Source organism: Lepidochelys olivacea (genome assembly GCF_965140295.1).
Source record: "Lepidochelys olivacea isolate rLepOli2 genome assembly, chromosome: 23".
Taxonomy (NCBI): domain Eukaryota; kingdom Metazoa; phylum Chordata; order Testudines; family Cheloniidae; genus Lepidochelys; species Lepidochelys olivacea.
Window position 1 is genome coordinate 4,172,593 of NC_140433.1, and position 19,433 is coordinate 4,192,025.

The window sequence follows — 19,433 nt, forward strand, 5'->3', positions numbered from 1 at the left end:
CAGTGACCCTAACTCTGAGTTCAAGGTGTTTTTGAACATGGGGGAAATTGTACAAGGAGTAGAGGCTGGGCACACAGGAGTGTAATTGCCAGGATCACTTGTCATTCCTTTTTTTGAAGATTGGTGCCACATTTGCTTTTCTCTAATTGTCTTCCGCTTCCTGGGTCGTATGTGAAGCGGAAGACAATTAGAATTGTCTTCTGTTTTTTCAGAAACAAAGGCCCAAGTTTCCCAAGGCTTTGTCTCTAGGAGAAAGTCGTGCCATTGTCTCTATACCAGATTGGGGAAAATGGCACAACCCCACCTAGTGTGGATACAGTGATACTGGGATAAAAATGCTTATACCACAATAACTTATTCCAATATGGGAAGGGGAATAAGCCATAAATCACCTTTATCCTGGTATAACTGCATCCACATGAGGGATCATACTGGTACAACCGTACCCACAAAAAAATTCAGCCCACCTAACCAGCCTATAATCTGTGTGTAGACCAGGCTGGAGTATAGCAGCTAAGGCCCAGATCCTCAAAAGGATTTAGGCACCTAGCTCCCATGGGAGTTAGGAATCTAAATGCTTCTGAGGATCTGGGCCTAATTCCTTAAGATGCATCTGATCCAGACTGGCTAATTCTTACACACTGAGCTTTTCCAGGTCCCCTCTGCCTGCTCTTTATCGCCAGTTGCTTGGATAAAGATCTTTATTCCTTCCTAAGGGCTAAAAGTATGCAAGCCTTGCCGACACCGGCTATAACAAACTCACGTTACTAGGGTTATCGACGTCAATTCACACGTATAAAGGATGCATCTTCTAGCACTAAGTTGCCCACGCCTCTCCTGTTGTATTTTCCTTGTTAGAGACAAGAGGGCCAGATTTCTAGCTGGGGTAAATCGCCTGTCACGCCGTTGGAGTCGACAGGGACAGATCCCCAGCTGGGATGAATTCGCCAACACTCCATTGGAGTCCGTGGCACTGCACAAGCGGAGGACCTTTATTAACGCTGAGGTCTCGCCTTCTGATTGGCCCAAGATCCTCAAAAAGGAGCCCAGTCTCCCTCCACCACGTTGGAGTCCTTGTTGAGTTCATAGACTCCTAGATTTCAAAGTCAGAAGGGCCCATTGCGATCACCCCCTGTACAACCCAGGCCAGAGAACGACCCCGAAACAATTCCTCAAGCCGATTTGTTAGAAAAACATCCCATCTTGATTTTAAAATTGTCAATGGTGGAGAATCCACCCTGGGTCACCACCCTTGGTCAACTGTTCCAGTGGTCAATTACCCTCACTGTTAAAAATGTAAGCCTTATTTCCAGTCTGAATTTGTCTAATTTTCAACCACTGGATCTCTACTAGACTGAAGAGCCCGTTATTAAATACCTGTTCCGCATGGAGGTACTGATACGCTATTGTCAATCACCCCTTAACCTTCTCTTTGTTAAACTAAATAGATTGAGCTCTTTGAGTCAATCACTGTGACCTGTGAATTCTAATCCTTTAATTGTTCTTGTGGCTCTTCTCTGACCCCTCGCCAATTTATCAACATCCTTCTTGAACTGTGGACAGTCAGAAATGGATGCAGGATTCCAGCTGGTCACACCAGTGCCAAATACAGAGGACCAATAACCTCTCTGCTGCGACTCACATTTCCCCTGTTGATACATCTTAAAATCGCATTCGCTTTTTTGACCACAGCAAACCCCTTCTGCTTTGTTAACAGCCCTGCGTTCCCTCTAGGTGAGAGAGTTGTTAAAGCCCCACGTTCCCCTGGTTAACTCAACACCTGCAGTCCTCATTCAGCTGCAGTGGGCCTCCCTCGAGTTTGCTAGTGGCACATGTAACCCCGCCAGCCTCAGAGGCAGTGACAGTGAGTAACGTGGGACGGGGGGCGGGAGGAGGTCAACCCATTTTCAACCCCTACAAAAAGGATCGTGTCCAGGATGGACCTTGTTTCATCCAAAGATGTTTTTTGCATTCCTCTAGCTGAGGTCATCTCTAGGTCTGGCTTTGAACTGATTTAGAGCAACCCCAGGGGCTAATCAAGTTTTGAATGAACTAACTGGATACCTCCTCAAAGCTCCTTGGGATCACGTGGCCAGTGGCTTGCATTCTGCAGTGCGTTCTACCAGTTAGAGCAGAGAGACCTGGGAACTAGGACTCCTGGGTTCTGCCACTGACTCCCTGAGCTTGGGCTAGCCCATTGTATTCGTCTGGAGAGACTTGGAGCCCAGTCTCCTGGGATCTGGTCCCAAATCTGCCACTGACGTTCTACATAGGTTCTTATCCCGCAGCATCTGGGCGCCTTCCAGTTGTGCATTGAGCAACATGGCTAACATTTGTCATGTGTGCTTTTGTTCTCACATCCTCTCCCCAGGGGGAGAATTGTGTGTGCAGTAGGGTGGTTTGTTTAGGAAGGGTTTTGTTATTGTTTTAAAATGTCCATGCAGCTCTGTGTTAGCGACGGCCGGGCAAAGGGGGGCACCTTGCACTGGGAGCAGAAAGTGGGGACGGGCCTTAGTGCCCCCGTGGAGTTTGTTCCCCAGACTGGGGACGTGCCTGCCCTGCTGTTTCCTGGCAGAAAGTCCCCTGATGCTAGAGGAGCGGAATTATCGACCAGGGTCCCCAACCCAGAGCGTTAGCCTCTATGGGTATGTCTACGCTGCCCAGCACAAGAGAGACCCCCCTCCTTAGGCTTCAGAGCCCAAGCTGCAACGTCCACCCAACTATTTTTCGAGGGCTAGCCCAAGCCGTGCTAGCCTGGGTTTGTCAATCCGGGCTGGGAGGTATGGTGCCACGGGCAGCGTAGGCATACCGCGGGCGCAAGATAAGGACCGAGCCCTTGCACTTGCCTCAGTTCTGTGGGAAACCAGCGTAAGGAGCGGAGGATGAGTGAGATTGGCTCGCTCTAGCAGTGTTCGGTACTGTTTGGAGTTTGTTGAGTGCTGAAGGCTTCATGCCCAGGTCTGTCTCCTGGTTGTAGTCCGATCAAGGGCTGGTGAAGGCATGAACAACCGAGGCTTGGTCGTTGTCCGCCAGGATGGGACAGAGCCCCCTGGCCAGCCAGAGATGCGATGTGTGGATGCTGCAACCAGGAATCCAAGAGCACTCCCAAGCGACGGACTGCCCTGACCCTTTGTGGGTGTGCGCCCTGGCTGCAAACACCTTGAGACACTCACCTCTGCCCGCCAGCAGCTCCTCTGTCTTGCTTGGGTTTGTGATGGTTCTCGGGGTGCCCAGGGCTGTGAGTCACCCCTCTTGCCTCCAGCGTGAGGCAGTCTTGCTTGTGCTTAGCGGGACGTCAGTCGCACAAGCCCTCTCCTCTGGGCTCGGCCAGCCTTTGCTTTGCCTTGCAGGTGAACAACAGGCGCACCCCAGCTCCTGAGGTCCCTGGAAGCATTTCCCATGTTATATCCAGCCCCTGACCCGGGGGCTGTGTCTGCTTTCCCACAGGAACAGCACACACCAGCCTGGGAGCTTCAGCTCAAGACATTTGTTGTCAAAGATTCAAGGGATAGTGAGTAACAAAAGGTGACATCGCAAGTGGAATCATCATACGCTTTTTAGAGACTGGTTTCAGAGTAACAGCCGTGTTAGAAAGCTCATGCTCAAATAAATTGGTTAGTCTCTAAGGTGCCACAAGTACTCCTTTTCTTTTTAGAGACTAAACTTCACGGGCTAAAGAAGTTTCTCACCCCAAGTCCTGCAGCGTTTCCAGCTGGGGTTGGCTAAGGCCCTGCTTTCATGAACAGAAAGGTGCTGTCCATTTGCTTCCTAAGTGTAGGACCAAGGGCTGTCGTCTTTGTCTCCTAGGGGTACCCCCAAAGTTCACCACCCCCGGGGCTTGTTTCTCCCTGTGTGCTGCTTCCCTGTTGCTGTCACAGCTCTTCGTTAACATCTGATTTCGTATGTAAATAGGCAATAGCTTTCAGTGCTTAATTTACATCCCAACAGGGCCTGTTTTTCACCTCTACTGGTGACTAATATCTTGATACAGATGCTAAGAATGTATTTCCAGTACACATAAATAACTTCTTACATCGTACCTGTACAGACAGTTCACAGCTATATTGATAACCAGCGTGACTCCTGCTTTCATTTGAGACCTTACATGGCAGTCTTTGGTGAACCAGAATGTACATACCAGAATCAAGAGGTGCCTGTGCTCCTCTGTTCCCCGTCAGTTGGCATTAAGAGGTTCTTGGGTCATACAGTTCAGCTGATCTTAGAATCATAGATTCAGAGAAGATTAGGGTTGGAACAGACCTCAGGAGGTCATCTCGTCCAACCTTCTGCTCAAAGCAGGACCAACCCCGACTCAATCATCCCAACCAGGGCTTTGTCTTCATCCATGAGCTGATCGCACCCAAGCACTGGGCCATTTTGGTGGTAGTAGTGTGGTCCTGTGTGGTGAAGGATACATAGAGCTGTGTGTCATCTGCACACAACTTATATCTGTGGCCCCTGTGACCAGTTCTCCTACCACTTTCATGTAGTTGGTGGATAGGACCAGAGAGAATGGACTCTTGTAGGATTCTGCAAATGAGGGGTCTGGTGGCGGAGGGGCAGTTACACCACATTCTCTGTGTGACCATGGGTGACTGTCTATCGAGGGTGTTACATCAAAGTCATCCCCATGCTGTCATAGCATTTGAGGAACTTCACCCTTCTCTGCATTGGTAAAGAGGGCGAGGACTTCCCACCAGGGTTATGAGGCCCCTCTAATTAATGCTTTTACAGTGCTTTGAGATCCTCTCATGGAGAGAGCTTGAGAAAGGCCACGTTATTTTTCATTCGCTATAACCGAGGTTAGCTCAGACAGTGTTTCTCAACCAGGGGTACATGTACTCCTGGGGGTACGCAGAGGTCTTCCAGGGGTATATCAACTCATCTTGATATTTGCCTAGTTTTACAACAGTCTACATAAAAAGCACTAGCGAAGTCAGTAGAAACTAAAATTTCATACAATGACTTGTTTATACTGCTCTACATACGATACGCTGAAATGTAAGTACAATATTTATATTCCAATTGATTTATTTTATAATTAGACGGTAACAATGATGAAAGTCAGCCATTTGTCAGTAACAGTGTGGCTGGGACACTTTTGTATTTTTCTGTCTTGCTTTTGCATGCAAGTCGTTTTTAAGTGAGGCGTAACTTGGGGTTGCGCAAGACGAATCAGATTCCTGAAAGGGGTGCGGGTACAGTCATCTGGAAAAGTTGAGAGCCACTGAGCTCAGGAAACTTCACCCCAAGAGGAGGTGTGTTGGGCTTGTCACTTACAAACCTGGTGGAGCCTAGAACACAGACATTCTGTCCTGTAACATCCTGATGGCCGTGTGTCTGTGTGTGTCTGTGTCCGTCTGTCTGTCCTGGGGTTCCCGGGACCTTGAGCCTCAAAATATCCTAACTCCTCGCCGCTGTGTGTTTGTTACATATGCTCTTGCTACTCCATTGACTATTTCTCCCCAAGAAGTGATGTCCTACCACACACATTTCCACGTCTCCTCCCCATTTAGGATGACACCTTAACCGCTTGGCCTCCTGGGCAAAGTTGAGTGTCGCTACATCCACGGTCTCCTGTTGTGATATTGTGTCATCCTGGCGTGACAACAACGTCTGTCCTCTGTGACTCAAACATGTAGCCTGAGCTACCGTCATGGGTCCCATTGACTACTTAACCACCCCACGTTGAGGGTTTATACCTACTTAGACTACAGTGGAGAAGTTATCAGTGGAAGGGTGCAGAATAGAGACTATCCAGTGCTCTGTCTGTGATAATTACTTTAATTAGCCAACCTACCCACAGTACGCACACTGCCAGCTGATCAAGGAGAGAGAGAACAAGACGCGAGGTCTAACATTTGCATAGTTCACACCGTGCCTTGCAGAGAAACCCAAAATGTTAGTCATCACCAGTGATCCTCATCCTGGCCTTTCCCATGGCACACAGGCCGGGATACGGCTTTTATAATGTGTCACGCCGACCCCCACTATGCCTAATGCATATTCGGTAGGGGTTCCAGCCCCTTTTCCTTATCTGTATTTCCTCACCCTACTCTTGGTGGGGGGCTCTTCTGCCCTAAGTTACTCGCCCTTTTACTTCAAGCTTATTAGCATATACGTCAATTAGCTACCATGGCGTTTTTGGATTCGGACAGCTATCGACGTTCCCAACTTCAACGATCTAAAGCCAATACAAATTGGCATCTTGCGGCTACCTGTCAGCAGTCTTCTCACGTCACTCTGTCTCGTGACATCTTGTGAGATAGGGTTAGTTACATGTGTCAAGTCTTTAGGCCGTAGACCTTCATTAGTTCGGCCGAGCTAGGTTCGTTACAGGCTCGCAGCCTGTAGGCTTTTGCATTGACTCCCTTAATCCATACCTAGATCTCATTTAGCATCTGTCCATATATCTATAGCAACATGGCTGGCGGCAAATGTCACATGGCCGTGACATTCCGATGGCCCTAGAAGATACCTGGGGAGCCTGGTAGGTGCTGATGCAGAACGTGTGTTTGAGAGAGATGCAACAAAATCAAGGTGATGCTGGAGAAAGCGACTGGACCCTATCCTGACAGGTGGAGGAGGCAGGAGAATCGCTGCTGGTACATGGACATCCTTCCTTCATCCAGGTGCCCTCTCTAGAGGCGGGCCAGTCCCAATGGGAGGAAGTGCACAGCAGGGGGCTGGGAGTCAGGACTCCTGGGTTCTAGTCACAGCACATGGAAAGAAGGGGTTTCGCTTCACAGCAGTGTGACCTAGTGGATCAAGCACTGGCCTGGGTCTCAGGCGGCCTGGGTCTCAGGCAACCTGGGTTCTCTTCCCAGCTCTGCTGCTGGGAGCCCTCGGACAAGTCTCTTCACTGCTCTGTACCTCAGTTTCCCTATCTGTAAAGTGGGGATAATGATACTGCGCCTCCTTCGTGAAGTGTTTTAGGATCTACTGATAAAAAAGTGCTTGATGTTAATCCCTAGCTCTTATTCTACAGATTAGAGCAAAGGGACTGACCCGGGGCTCCTTCAATCTGCTCTTAGCTCTGCAAACAGGTGAGGTCTACTAATGAAAACAAGGGTTTGGCTGTCAGGACTCCTGGGGTCTCTTCCCAGCTCTGCCACTGAACTGTGGGCAAGTCACTTCCTCTCTCTGGGGTTCAGTTTACCCTGCTGTAAAGGGAAAATAATGTTCACCTGATTCATTGGGGCTGATGACGTGAGGTTGAGTAACTCAGAGTAAAGAGCTGTGAGAGCCTCCGATGGGACTCTTGGGTTCTATCCCCAGGTCTGGGAGGGGAGTAGGGTCTAGGGGTTGGAGCTGGGTGTCAGGACTCCTGGGTTCTATCCCCAGCTCTGGGAGGGGAGTGGGGTCTAGTGGTTAGAGCAGAGGAGCTGGGAGTTGAAGAAGGAATCTGGGGGGGGCTGTTTTGGGGGGGAGTTCCAGGTCCCTTGGGAAGCCCATGACTCTCCCTCCACCCTTCGTGGAAAGGGGTTTAATTGTACCTTCTAGTAAAGGGAAGAGGGTCTGGTATGGATGCTGATGGGAGGCCTTGTAAGACCTCTAGGGGTGTGTCTACACTGCAGTGTAAACCTGGACTCAGACTCAGGTTTGAGCCCAAACCTCATTTCCATCCCCACACAAATCTGTCTACCCCAGGTCAATAAATACTCTGGAGCTAGGACCCACCCAAGGGTGTTGGTCAGAACCCAAGTCCAGCTCAGACTCCGGTCCAAGCCCTGTCATTTTGCAGTGTGGACGCAGCGCAAGCCGTGGACCCGAGTCAGCAGGTCGGTGCAGTGCAGTGTGGATGCATTAACCCTGGCTATGAGACCCAGGCCCAGCAATTGTAAACCTGATGCAGGACCCGCAGACCTAGGTTTACAATGCAGTGTAGTCATACCCTGGCTGTGTCCCACTGCCTCTGGGATGGATAGAGACCTCTCCCCAGCGAGGACAGCTGTGCCAACCTTGCTGCCATCTTGGATGGCAAACTGAGCCAGTCCGCTGGCTTTTCACTCCTCTCCCTGGCCAGGTTTTCCCAGGATTGTCCCTTTTTTATATTTAGGTGGCTATCCTGGTAAATCTATATCTTCCCAGGACATTAAAAGTCTTGAGTTTTGTCAGTCACAGCACCGCTGGCTCCCCCAGCCTATCATGGCTCTAGTAGGGGGAGACATGGGGCAGCAGCTCCCAGCTCCGGAGCGTCTGGGAGCCACGGGGATGGGGCGGCTCGGAACGAGCAGTGCCCAGGTACCGGCTGTGGGGGCCACTGCTGGGCAGGAGCAGGGTGGATCTGGCAGGCTCCGTCCTGCGTGGCGAGGTTGGTGCCCGCAGCAGGCCAGGGAGCAGGAGCCCACAGGGGCTGAGGAGACAGTGCCCTGGGTGAGGGGTCGGTGGTACTCCGGGGTGTATGTGGTGGGTGTGGTGGGGCAGGCAGTTGTCCCCGTTATTTGTACCGCCGAGGTGGCAACCCTATCCTGATGGCGCCACGCCCCAGATAACTCTGTGCCTAGCCCTCCCGTCCTCCCACAACCACCCTGGTTCCCCCTCCTTACTGCAGGGGAAGGGGGTCACCGAGAGGGGGTGCTGATTAGGCATGGAGGCTTTTAATTAAGGCTGGGCCAACTGGCTCTGCAGAAATAGCCCCACCCCTTTGCCCAGAGCAATCCCTCACCTCAAATCTCTCTCCTGCCTTCCTGTCCCTCACCCCTGCCTCAGGCCTGGCCTGGCGGGAAGGAACACCCTCCAGTACAGTGCAAGAGACAAGCAGTGCTCAGGGGGGTGACTAGCCCAGAAATCGGGTGGAGAGAAGAGGGGCTGGGGAGGATGGAAGGGAGAAGGAATGTGGGAGGAAGAGGAGAGGAGTTGCCTGGGGCAAGCTCTCGTCTCCTTTCCAATCCCCCGCCCCAGCCAAAATGTCAGTGGTCGCAGCAGCATCACCCTGGTGCCACTTCCTGTCACAAATCCAGCCCGTGGCCGGGTGGGGCTCAGATACCAGGGGGCTGAGTCCGGATGATAAGCGCCTAGGCAGAGAGAGAGGGGGGAGGCGGCAGCCATTTTGAAAGAGCAGCCCATAGCCACGCTCCCACTGACAGTGGTAGGAGGCGATGGCGGCCATTTTGAACAAGGTCAGCCCATAGTTTTGCTTCCATTGGGGACAATAGGAGGCAGTAGTGGCCATTTTGAATGAGGTCGACCCATAGCCTTGCTTCCATTGCGGGAGAGAGAATGAGGGGGTCTAAATTAGCTGTTACTACTCAAGAAAGAGATCTCGACGGCGGCGTGGATAGTTCTCTGAAAACATCCACTCAATGTGCAGGGCTGTCAAAAAAACAAACCGACTGTTAGGAACCATCAGGAAAAGGAGAGATAATATGACAGAAAATACCATGTTGCCTATATATAAAGCCATGGTATGCCCACGCCCTGAATACTATGTGCAGATCTGGTGGCTCCCATCTCAAAAAAGATCTATTAGAAATGGGGGAAGGGCAACAAAAATGATGAGGGGGATGGAGCATCTTCCACACGAGGGGAGATTTTCAAACCTGGGACGGTTCAGTTTGGAAAAGAGACGCCTGTGGGGGGTTATGACGGAGGGCTATAACATTATGACTGGGGTGGAGAAGGTGACTAGGGAAAGTGTTATTTATTCCTTCATGTCACACAAGAATCAGGAGTCACCCAGTGAAATGGACAGGCATCAGGTTGAAAACAAACAACAGGAAGTACTTTGTCACCCTGCATGCAGTCAACTTGTGGAACTCCTTGCCAGTGGATACTATGAAGGCCAAAAGTATAACTGGGTTCAAAAAAGAATGAGATAAGTTCCCGGACGGCAGGTCCGTGACATTAGCCAAGATGCTCAGGGATGCAACCCCATGCTCCGGGTGTCCCTAAACCTCTGACTGCCAGAAGCTGGGAGTGGATGACTGAGGATGGATCACTAGATAATTGCCCTGTTCTGTTCATTCCCTCTGAAGCACCTGGCATTGGCCACTGTCAGAAGGCAGGATACTGGACTAGATGGACAATTGTGCTGGGCTGGATGGACCACTGGGAACAGTAGGCGGCGATGGCGGCCATTTTGAACAAGGTCATCTTGTGACGTCACACCCATTGGGAGAAATATGCGATGATGGCAACCATTTTGAACAAGGTCCACCCGTGTTCTCACTTCTGAGGGTGGTGGCCATTTTGAACAAGGTCAGCCCCTAGCCTCGCTCCCATTGGGAACAGTAGGAAGCGGTGGCAGCCATTTTGAATGAGGGAAGTCCTTGGCACAATCATGGTCCTTGCCTGGGCTGCACCATTCTTCCCGACATTTGAAGGGGCTAAAGCAGGGTGCAACCCACTCAGGTCTGACGCGTCTGCCCCACCATAGATTGAGTCTGAGGAGCAGATGGGCCAAATTTGATTGGCATTGCAACCTAGCACTCGGGGTCTCAACACCACTCAAATTTGTCCCTCTGGAGGCGGAGGCAGAGCCTGGCCAAACCCGAATGGCCCTGCATCCCCATGTACCAGATCTCAACGCTATCTGATTTCGGGGCCCTTCAAACAGGGGCCTGGGGCAAACTACCCTTAAACTGGTACAGGAGGTTTTGGGGGTCAAGGCAGGAGTGCCTGATGAAGCCCAGGACTCTCCAGAGGTGTGGGCTGCCCATGGCAGGGCACTTGCAGGGGACTGGCTGTTCCCCAAAGTACTGGCTCCTGCTCTCTGCTTCCAGCTCATGCTACAGGTGCCCGGGTTGCTCTTGGCAAAGAAGAGCCTGGAGGCCTGGAGCAGCGACTGGAGACAAAGAGGAGAAAGCCAATCCTCGGGGCTACTGCATAACAGGAGAGAAACTGCCTGCTGGGACTGGAGCAGCCGGCTACTGGCGAGGGAGTTGTCCTGGAGATTGGACAGGGAAACCAGGTGCAGGGACCAAGCAGCCCAGCATAGGAGACAGATAAGACCAGGCACCATGTGTTGGAGTCCACCATCCTATGGCAAAGTTTGAGGATTCAGCCCTCCCACCCCAGCCAAATATGGAGATTAATCCTCCCCCCCCCCCCCCCCGAGCAGCTCTCAGGCCAACTAGCTAGCGGAGAGATGCAGGAAGCAACCAAAAGCCAGAGCAGAGGCTCGGGGCTTCTAGACAGGGAAGGGGGAGGGTGGTTAGCCTGCAGCTTGGACAGAGCAAGGGCCAAGAAGAGCAGAGAGAGAGGGAGTGGGCAGGGATCTGGGAGGATGCCAGGGAAGGATGGAGTTGAGGACCAGCCGGGTGGGATCCAACCAGCCGGAGATGATGCATTACTGGTGGCCTAGAGGAGAACGTGGCAGGAATCAGTCTGGGTCTGGCCAAAGGCCTTTAGCCCAAAGAACAAGCAGGAGCAGGGAGATTATGGAGATGACCCAGCAGGGTTTAGCAGCAGCAGGGTGGGAAGGGGACAAATTTAGAAGTGCTGAAGGTGAGCTTGGCCTCTGTCAAAGGCTAGGAGAGAGATCACGGCCAGGTCCTGCAATGCTCAGCTGCCAGGACCTGTATCCAGGGGATGATTCCTTTCCTCACCCCCCGCCCCCCCACACACACCTCCCCCCCCCCCACCCCTACACACACACACCCTGCATGGGGAAGAGTTTACTCTCTGATCTCTGCCCGGGGCACACACTGGGGAGCTGGGTAAACTCATTGGTCCGTATTGGCAAACCTGTCAGCCCAGGGCTCTCTTCGGAGCCTGGAGGGCACCAGATATGGAGTGGCTTGCGCAATGGGAGGTTAGACCCTCCTTGATCACGCCCCCACCACCTCCATTTTTACCCCCTGCAGACCCTGGCCTTGCAGAGACCTGGGCTGAAATGTTCACTCCCTGGAGAGCAGCGCTGTGTCCTCTCTCAGGGATGAGCATATGGGACTTGGTGGCTGAGGGACTGAGCTTGCTCACTAGCAGACGGGCAGAGGTTTGCACTGTTATTACGGTAACTCCCGAAGAGCAGGGCCCCATTGGGGTAGGTTATGTATACATGGGACAACACCCCAGGATGGGCCATCTGGAGGGGCTGAACCTGGGACCTCTGGATTTAGGAGCTAGTCTCTACCGTTTGAGATTAACTCAGCAGTAGCAGGTTTCAGAGTAGCAGCCATGTTAGTCTGTATCCGCAAAAAGATAAAGGAGTACTTGTGGCATCTTAGAGACTAACAAATTTAGTCTCTAAGGTGCCACAAGTACTCCTTTCAGCAGTAGCAGTCACACAAACCTTGGATCCTGCTGGGAAAGGGTCAGATGGGTTCTGCTGACTCTCTGCTGCTGGTGGCTCTTTTACCCTCCCTGGAGGCAAGGGAGGAGGAAGGGATTTCCTGGGGACAGAGGACCTAGGGTGTGGGCTGAGCAGTCCTGGGGAGGAGCCCTAGGAGGCAGCTTGGCCTAGGGAGAACGTTTGAGTTCGACTTTGGTACCTGATTGTTGTTTTAATAAAGCCAAACTCTAGGGAGGGGAGAGTGAGTTTGGTTTCTGCATAGTGTAGTTGGGCTGGGTATGTAGAGGAGGCTGGGCCTGGAAGAGACCCCAGACACATCGGGGTTCAGAGTAAAGAGCAGATTAGTTTGTTGCAAACTGGAACCAAATCCTTGTGTCTCAGGAAAGCATTGTCCATTCTGTTAGGCTACACAGCCGCTCAGGTTTTCATGTTCCAAGATTTCTGCAGTTGGAAAAACAAAATCATAACTTTCCGCTATTGCAGTAGAAAGCATTCCTCTATGCAAATTTCCCTTTTTCTCTGGTGGGAAAATCAACCATTCCCCCCGCCCCCCGCCTGCACCGGCGTTAAAGCTGTATATAAACAAAACTAGGAAACTGGAACCAAAGATAAATGTTGTGCAGAAGAGTCCAGGAGCTAATTTTTCTTTCCCCAGTTCATGTTTCCATTGAATGAGTCCTTTAAAGCTGGAAAATCCCAGACCCTGCCACTCCTTTGGAAGAATGCAAATGCTAAGGCCCTAGTTCCATACTGTCAATAGAAAATTTGTGTGAGAGAGACAGAGAAGCCACCCAGATCTGCCCATGCCTGGAATATCGGGTCCTGCTGTGGATGCTACGAAGCAAGAAAGATTTTTGCTGAACTGGAGGGGAATCCAGAGAAGTTCGGAGGGCTCAAGGGATCGATGAGAGAGAAATTAAAAGAGCTAAATATGGACAACCTGACTAAGCAACAACTGAGGGTCAGGCAAAATGTAGGAACGTAGGAGTTGCTTTGCCAGATCAGGCCAGACACCCGTCTAGCTAATCCCAGCTGCTTCAGGGGAAGACGCTAGAACACCCCTTGATGAGCAATGTTGGAATAACCTGCCCAGGGGGAAAGTTTCATCCGATAGTTGGAGCTTGCCTTGTGCCCTGAAGCAGTTTTCAAAGGTTTGAAGGGCCTTAGGGGCAGGGAGGGAGAGGAATTCCTTAATGGGGCGTGTGTGGAGTAATGCGAGAAGAGGCAAAGGTTTGGGTTCAAATGATCCATACGCAGATCCTGGAGTGTTTGCTCCGCTCCTGAGTTTCTGATCTGGTGATCCACCAAAGCATTGCAGCAGGCATGGCGATATTCTATCGGTGCTCAATAGGGACCCCTCCATATTTCAAAATCAAGGTCTCTGCTCGTTGCATTGATTCTTCTGCTGACCCGTGTGACTGTGGGTCGTGAAGGTTGGGCTGGGTGCACTTGAACTGACGTATCAAAGAGAATGTTCTAAGTGAGCCATTTGTGAATTGTGGCCATTTATTTGTGACTAGCTGATCTGGAATCCCATGGTGAGCGTGGCTACTCCATGAGTTGGTCATGACGGCATGGCTACTCCACGCATTGAGTGGGACAGCTTGTCTACTTGATGAATTGGTCATGATGGCATACTGGCATTGCTATTCCATGTGTTGAGAGTGGCCGCTTTGCGCCTCGATGAGTTGGCCATGACGCTATTGCTACTCGATGAGTTAGGCGCCATGGCGTTGTGACCCAGTGAGTTGGGCACCATGGCATTGCTGCTCAGTGAGCTGGGCGCCATGGCATTGCTATTCAATGAGTTGGGCGCCATGGCATTGTGACCCAGTGAGCTGGGCGCCATGGCATTGCTGTTCAATGAGTTGGGCGCCCTGGCATTGCCACTCGATGAGTTGAGAGTGATGGCTTCGCTACTCGATGAGTTTGGCATGGCAGCTTTGCACTGATTGCGTTGAGCGTGACAGGATTGCTATTTGATGTACTGACCATGCCAGTGTTGCTACTCAATGCATTGGGTGTGTCGGGTCTGGCACAGTGACTGGACAGAGCATACACGTCCTTCCTCACAGTCCCTTCCCCATTGAGCTAAGTTGCAAGTGGCTGCAGTCCAGACCCAGACACACAGCGGCCTGTGGTCATTATCTCTGGGAAGTTCATGAATTTCTGTGTTCGAGAAGCAGGGTGTTTGGTAAACATCAGCTGATTGGAGCGAGTCATTCCAGCCTGAAGTCGAGAGTTCCCAGTGCAATGTTGTGACAAACAAGGCTAATGGGATCCTTGGACACATAATGAGGGGAGCAGCGAGTACAGCTCGAGGGACAGGCGCCTCCTCCACACAGCACTGGGGAGACTGATAATGGAATACTGCCTCCAGGTCTGCCGTCGCCAGTTTAAAAAGGACATTGAAAAATTGTCAAGGGGCCAGAGAAGAGCTACAAAAATGACTTCCAAGCTAGAGAAAAGGTCTTGCAGTCAGAGACTTCAGCCAAGTCTCCACTACAAAATTAAGTCGACCTACAGCCACCACGGTGATTAAATCACTTTTGCGTGTTCACACGACACTCCTTGTGTCGGCGGTGTGCATCCTCACCAGGCGCGCTTGCACTGATTGAACTGTCAGAGTGGGGCACTGTGGGACGGCTCCTGAAAGCCAGTAACGGTCAACGTAAGAAAAACTTTTTCACTAGGAGGGTGGTGAAACACTAGAATGGGTTACCTAGGGAGGTGGTGGAATCTCCTTCCTTAGATATTTTTAAGGTCAGGCTTGACAAAGCCCTGGCTGGGTTGATTTAGTTGGGGATTGGTCCTGCTTTGAGCAGGGGGTTGGACTAGATGACCTCCTGAGGTCCCTTCCAACCCTGATATTCTATGATTCTATGATTCTGTGATTGCGCTGACCCGTGTGCTAGGCCTCTTGCAGAGGTGGAGTTGTTAAGTTGGCACAGCGGGCGAGTTACATCAGTGGGAGCTATATTTTAGTGTAGACGCTTACAGCGTTAGCTTGATGGAAGCTGCCTTGCGTCGACCTAACTCTGTAGTGTAGACCAGGCCTTAGAGAGCTCAGTCTGTGTAGCTTATCAGAAAGAAGACTGAGAGGTGACTTGAATATAATATTTAAATATCTTCATGGGGAGAAAATACCAGGTACTAAGAGGGGGTCTTTAATCTAGCGGAGAACAAGAACCAATGGATGGAGGTCAAAGCCAGACAAATTCCAATTAGAAATAAGGCACAATTTGTTTTACCAGTGCAGGTAAAACTGCCGAAGGAACTGATGGACTCTCCATCTCTTTGATGTCTTCATATCCAAACTGGATGTTTTATAGGAAAAGATGCTTTAGTCCAACACAAGTTCATGGGCTCGATACAGGGGAAACAGGGTGAAATTCTCAGGTGTGTGATATACAGGAGGTCAGAATCAGTGATCTAATGGTCCCTTCTGGCCTTACATTTGATGAAAAGAGTGGAAGTGATTCGAAGATGAGGAAAGGCTATCTCCAGTTAGCATGGATTGGAAGGGAGAGGGATCAAGAGGCAATGAGGTCAGAAAAGAGGCGGTCACAGAAGTCAAGGTGAGAGGTGACCAAGGGCTAGAGACAGGGGTGGATTGTAAGGGAAGCCAATGCTGGATCTGGGGAGAAGGAAAGAAGCAGAGTCATAGATGAGCGCCGAGGCTGGAAGCTCTGGTGACACTGTTCCCAAATGGGGCAGGTCAGTAGACAAGCATCCTGAGTCTTGGGCTGCTGGCAGTGCCCTAAGACAGCTCCAGTAGATGCCCCACCTTGTTTAGATGTCGCCCATGCCGATTCCAAGGGCATTAAAGCCAGGACCATGAAGGTAGGCAGATCTCTAGGGCAGGGGTTCTCAACCTTTTCCTTTCTGAGGCCCCCGCCAGCGTGCTATAAAAACTCCACGGCCCACCTGTGCCACAATAACAGGTTTTCTGCATATAAAAGCCAGGGCCAGCATTAGGGGTTAGCAAGCCGGGCCAGTCCCTCTCACGGTGGCACTCAGGGAAATTCAGATCGCTGCCTCCAAAGAGACAGTGCCTGTTGGATTCACGCCTATTTGAATATTACGGCCCTGAGATGGGTTAGAGCAGGGTTCTCGGCCTTTTCCTTTCTGAGCCCCCCCATAACATGCTATAAAAACTCCAGTGCTCACCTGTGCCCCAAGAACCATTTTTTGGCACATCCAGTCATAGGCGCCAACTCTGTGGGTGCTCCAGGGCCAGAGCACCCATGGGAAAAAAACAGTGGCAGCCCTGCGGATCGCACCTTCCCCTCCTCCCAACGTCTCCCACCCGCCACGATCCGCTGTTCCGTGGCATGCAGGAGGCACTGAGAGGGACGGGGGGTGGAATGGGGGCAGGAAGAGGTGGGGCGGGGGCTTAGGGGAAGGGGTGGAGAGGGGGCAGGGCCTGGGACGGAGCGGGAGTCGAGCACCCCCCAGGAACCAAAAAGTCGGCGCCTATGTGTCCAGTAGATTAAAAGCTTTGTGAAATGGATCGTTATACAGTGAAACACACACACATCTAGAATATAAAAAAGAAAAGGAGACTGGAGGTCCTGCAATGAAAAAATGTACATAGTGTCAAGCTTGTTGCTGCTGCTGTTCAATGATTCGCTCAAGCCGCGGGGGTATCTTCAGCCCCGGGTGGCAGGGCTCGGGCTTCGGCTTTCTGCCCTGTCTAACTTTGGCCCTGCTCTCTAATATATTTTGGCGGGTCCCCTGAAACCTGCTCGGGGCCCGCGCACCCCCAGTTGAGAACTTCTGGTTTAGAGTACAACATTATTAGGAACAAACAGGATTTAGGTGATATTAAGTGAGAGAAAAAGAGACAGATCTGGGTACAAACAGCATATGATTTCTAGTGAGTAGACGTGAATTCCAGCAAGTGATTTCTTTGCCTAAATGAATGTCTCACAGCACGTTAGCAGCATCTCCTGCCCTTCAGGTCAAGAGGATCCAACTTTCACAGGCTCACGGGCTGCAGCCCCTCAGTCCCCTAAGCAACAGATAAAGGAAATGTCTTTTTGCTCCCCTTATATTACCCGAAGGGCATTGTCTCTGCGTCAAGAGGCAGGGAGGCTTCTTGGGGTGCAGATTCTGTCCCCCGGCATGTTCTTCTCCACCGCTTGTTAGCTTGATGGTTTTGTTTACCTTACATGTAAATGTACTTTCATGCCACCAGCACACAGCTATAAGTCTTGGCACATACATTGCCCCATGATTTGGGGGCCCAGTGTGTCACCAGTTTACATATGGTACCTCGCCTGACACCTTTTAGAGATATATTGTGACAACAGTGGGTTGGGGTGATGAATGTGTCATGCCTGATACGACGTATAGTTGGCTTTGAGCGACTCCTGGGGTCACAGTGAACTTGGGCAAGTGACTCCCCTGCCCCTTCTGTGCCTCAGTTTTCCCATATGTAAAGGGCTTTCAGGCCTCCTGACAAAAGGTGCTATTGTTATTATTGACACAATGGTAGCGCCCGACTGTCCCAATCCATTAGGGCACCCACCGCGCTCGGCACTGTACAGACACCTACAGAGACAATGTCCCTGGGCGTGTGCTAAGCAAGTTCACCATGCGCGATGTGCTATACAGAGCCAGAGTAGGTGGAAGGGGTGCCCCCTAGGGCTTCCAAGGGGTCTGATCACATGCTGCAAACGTGGAGGAAGATCTAGTTGCTCTCCCCAGCTCTTCCATGGACTCCATTAACGATCCTTGGCAAATCACTTCCTCTCTCTTGCTGTAAAAGGGGGAGACTCATCCCTGGGTCTGCTTAGCCTGGGAGCTCTTTGGGGCAGGGGCATGAGTGAGCAGCACCGGGCCCAGCAGGGCCCAGCTGTTGGCTGGACTGTACTATAATACCTCTAAGTGCCTCCTTGTTTCTCAGTACAAGCTGTTGACCCTCTCCGCCACTCACAGCTCTGTGTGCGTTTCGTGTGCCCAGTCACCCAGGCTGTGGCTTGTCCTCGGGTGACTTCCAGCCTCCATTCCACGCCATCTCCCCTGCCCCACGCCCTTCCTGGCACCCACCAACTTACCCAGCGGGAGCATTTGACTCTCACCTTGTGTGGGTGTAAACGCCGACACATGGGAGCATCTCGCTTTGGGACTGTAGGGAGGTCAATGGCCCTCTGCTGAACCCATCAGCTCTGCTCCACTCCCGTAGCACACACGTAAAGTCCCATCCCCAGCTGGTGTAGATCTGCAGTGCTCCATTGAAGTCCTGAATTGGGCTCAGTGTAAATCCTGGGACAGGATTCACATGGGAAGGCAGGAATGACAGAACAAGGAGCAGTGGTCTCAAGTTGCAGTGGGGGAGGGCTAGGTTGGATATTAGGAAACACTATTTCTCTAGGAGGGTGGGGAAGCACTGGAATGGGTTCCCTAGGGAGGTGGTGGAATCTCCATCCTTAGAGGTTTTTAAGGCTGGCTTGACAAAGCCCTGGCTGGGATGATTTAGTTGGGGTTGGTCCTGCTTTGAGCAGGGGGTTGGACTAGATACCTCCTGAGGTCCCTTCCAACCCTGATCTTCTATGATTCTCTGAATCAGAGAGTCACTTCTTTGGTTGTGCCTAAGACCCAACATCTGGACGGGGTACAACCAGCCCCCGTAAACCGGCATGTTTACGAACCAAGGTGCGCAGGGCCGGGGTCTCCGCCAAACAAAGACCCCCTCACCCCACGCTTGGGCTGGATTCCTTGGCCAGGGTGGTGTGGGAGGGGGCGGGGCAAGGGCCTGTTGACTGCCAGCCGGTTACCGTCTGCCCTAATTGTTTGTCCCCCCGCTCTTGTTCATTTCTAGGTTTAAGAGTGGCCCCCTGACCTCGGACCTGTGGCTCCGTCGTCCCCCCCCCCGGCCCGCCCCGCTAAAGAATGTTTACAGAGATGCCTCCTCGGACGCCTGGATCAGCAGCGGACGACGTACTGTTATTTTTTAATCTATAGATGATAAATATCGACTCCTGTTTGTTTTCTAAAGAGAAAAATATTTAATATTTATTCTTGCTGCTATGTGAGTTGGGGGGTGGGAGGGGACCAAAGGAACGGAGGAAGGTTGGGAAGGTGGAAAGTTGGCTGTGGGGGGGTGCGGATGTCTCTTTTGGCGGGGGGGAGGTTGTTTTGGGGGGGAAGCTGGAGAGTAGAGGGAGGGGGGATGTTGCACTGGAGATGCATC

At 51.6% G+C, this 19,433-nt stretch overlaps 1 protein-coding gene across 2 annotated transcripts in view; it reads left to right on the forward strand.

Moving 5' to 3' along the window:
* DLL3 (delta like canonical Notch ligand 3) overlaps positions 1-19,233 on the forward strand; it is a 257,656-nt gene extending 238,423 nt beyond the window's left edge. For both annotated transcript variants that reach the window (XM_084612808.1, XM_084612809.1), the window contains one exon: positions 19,062-19,233. In XM_084612808.1, coding sequence (XP_084468934.1) covers positions 19,062-19,067 — 6 coding nt within the window. In that variant the 3' untranslated portion in view covers positions 19,068-19,233. The remainder of the gene's footprint in view (positions 1-19,061) is intronic.
* The last annotated feature ends 200 nt before the right edge of the window (positions 19,234-19,433 follow it).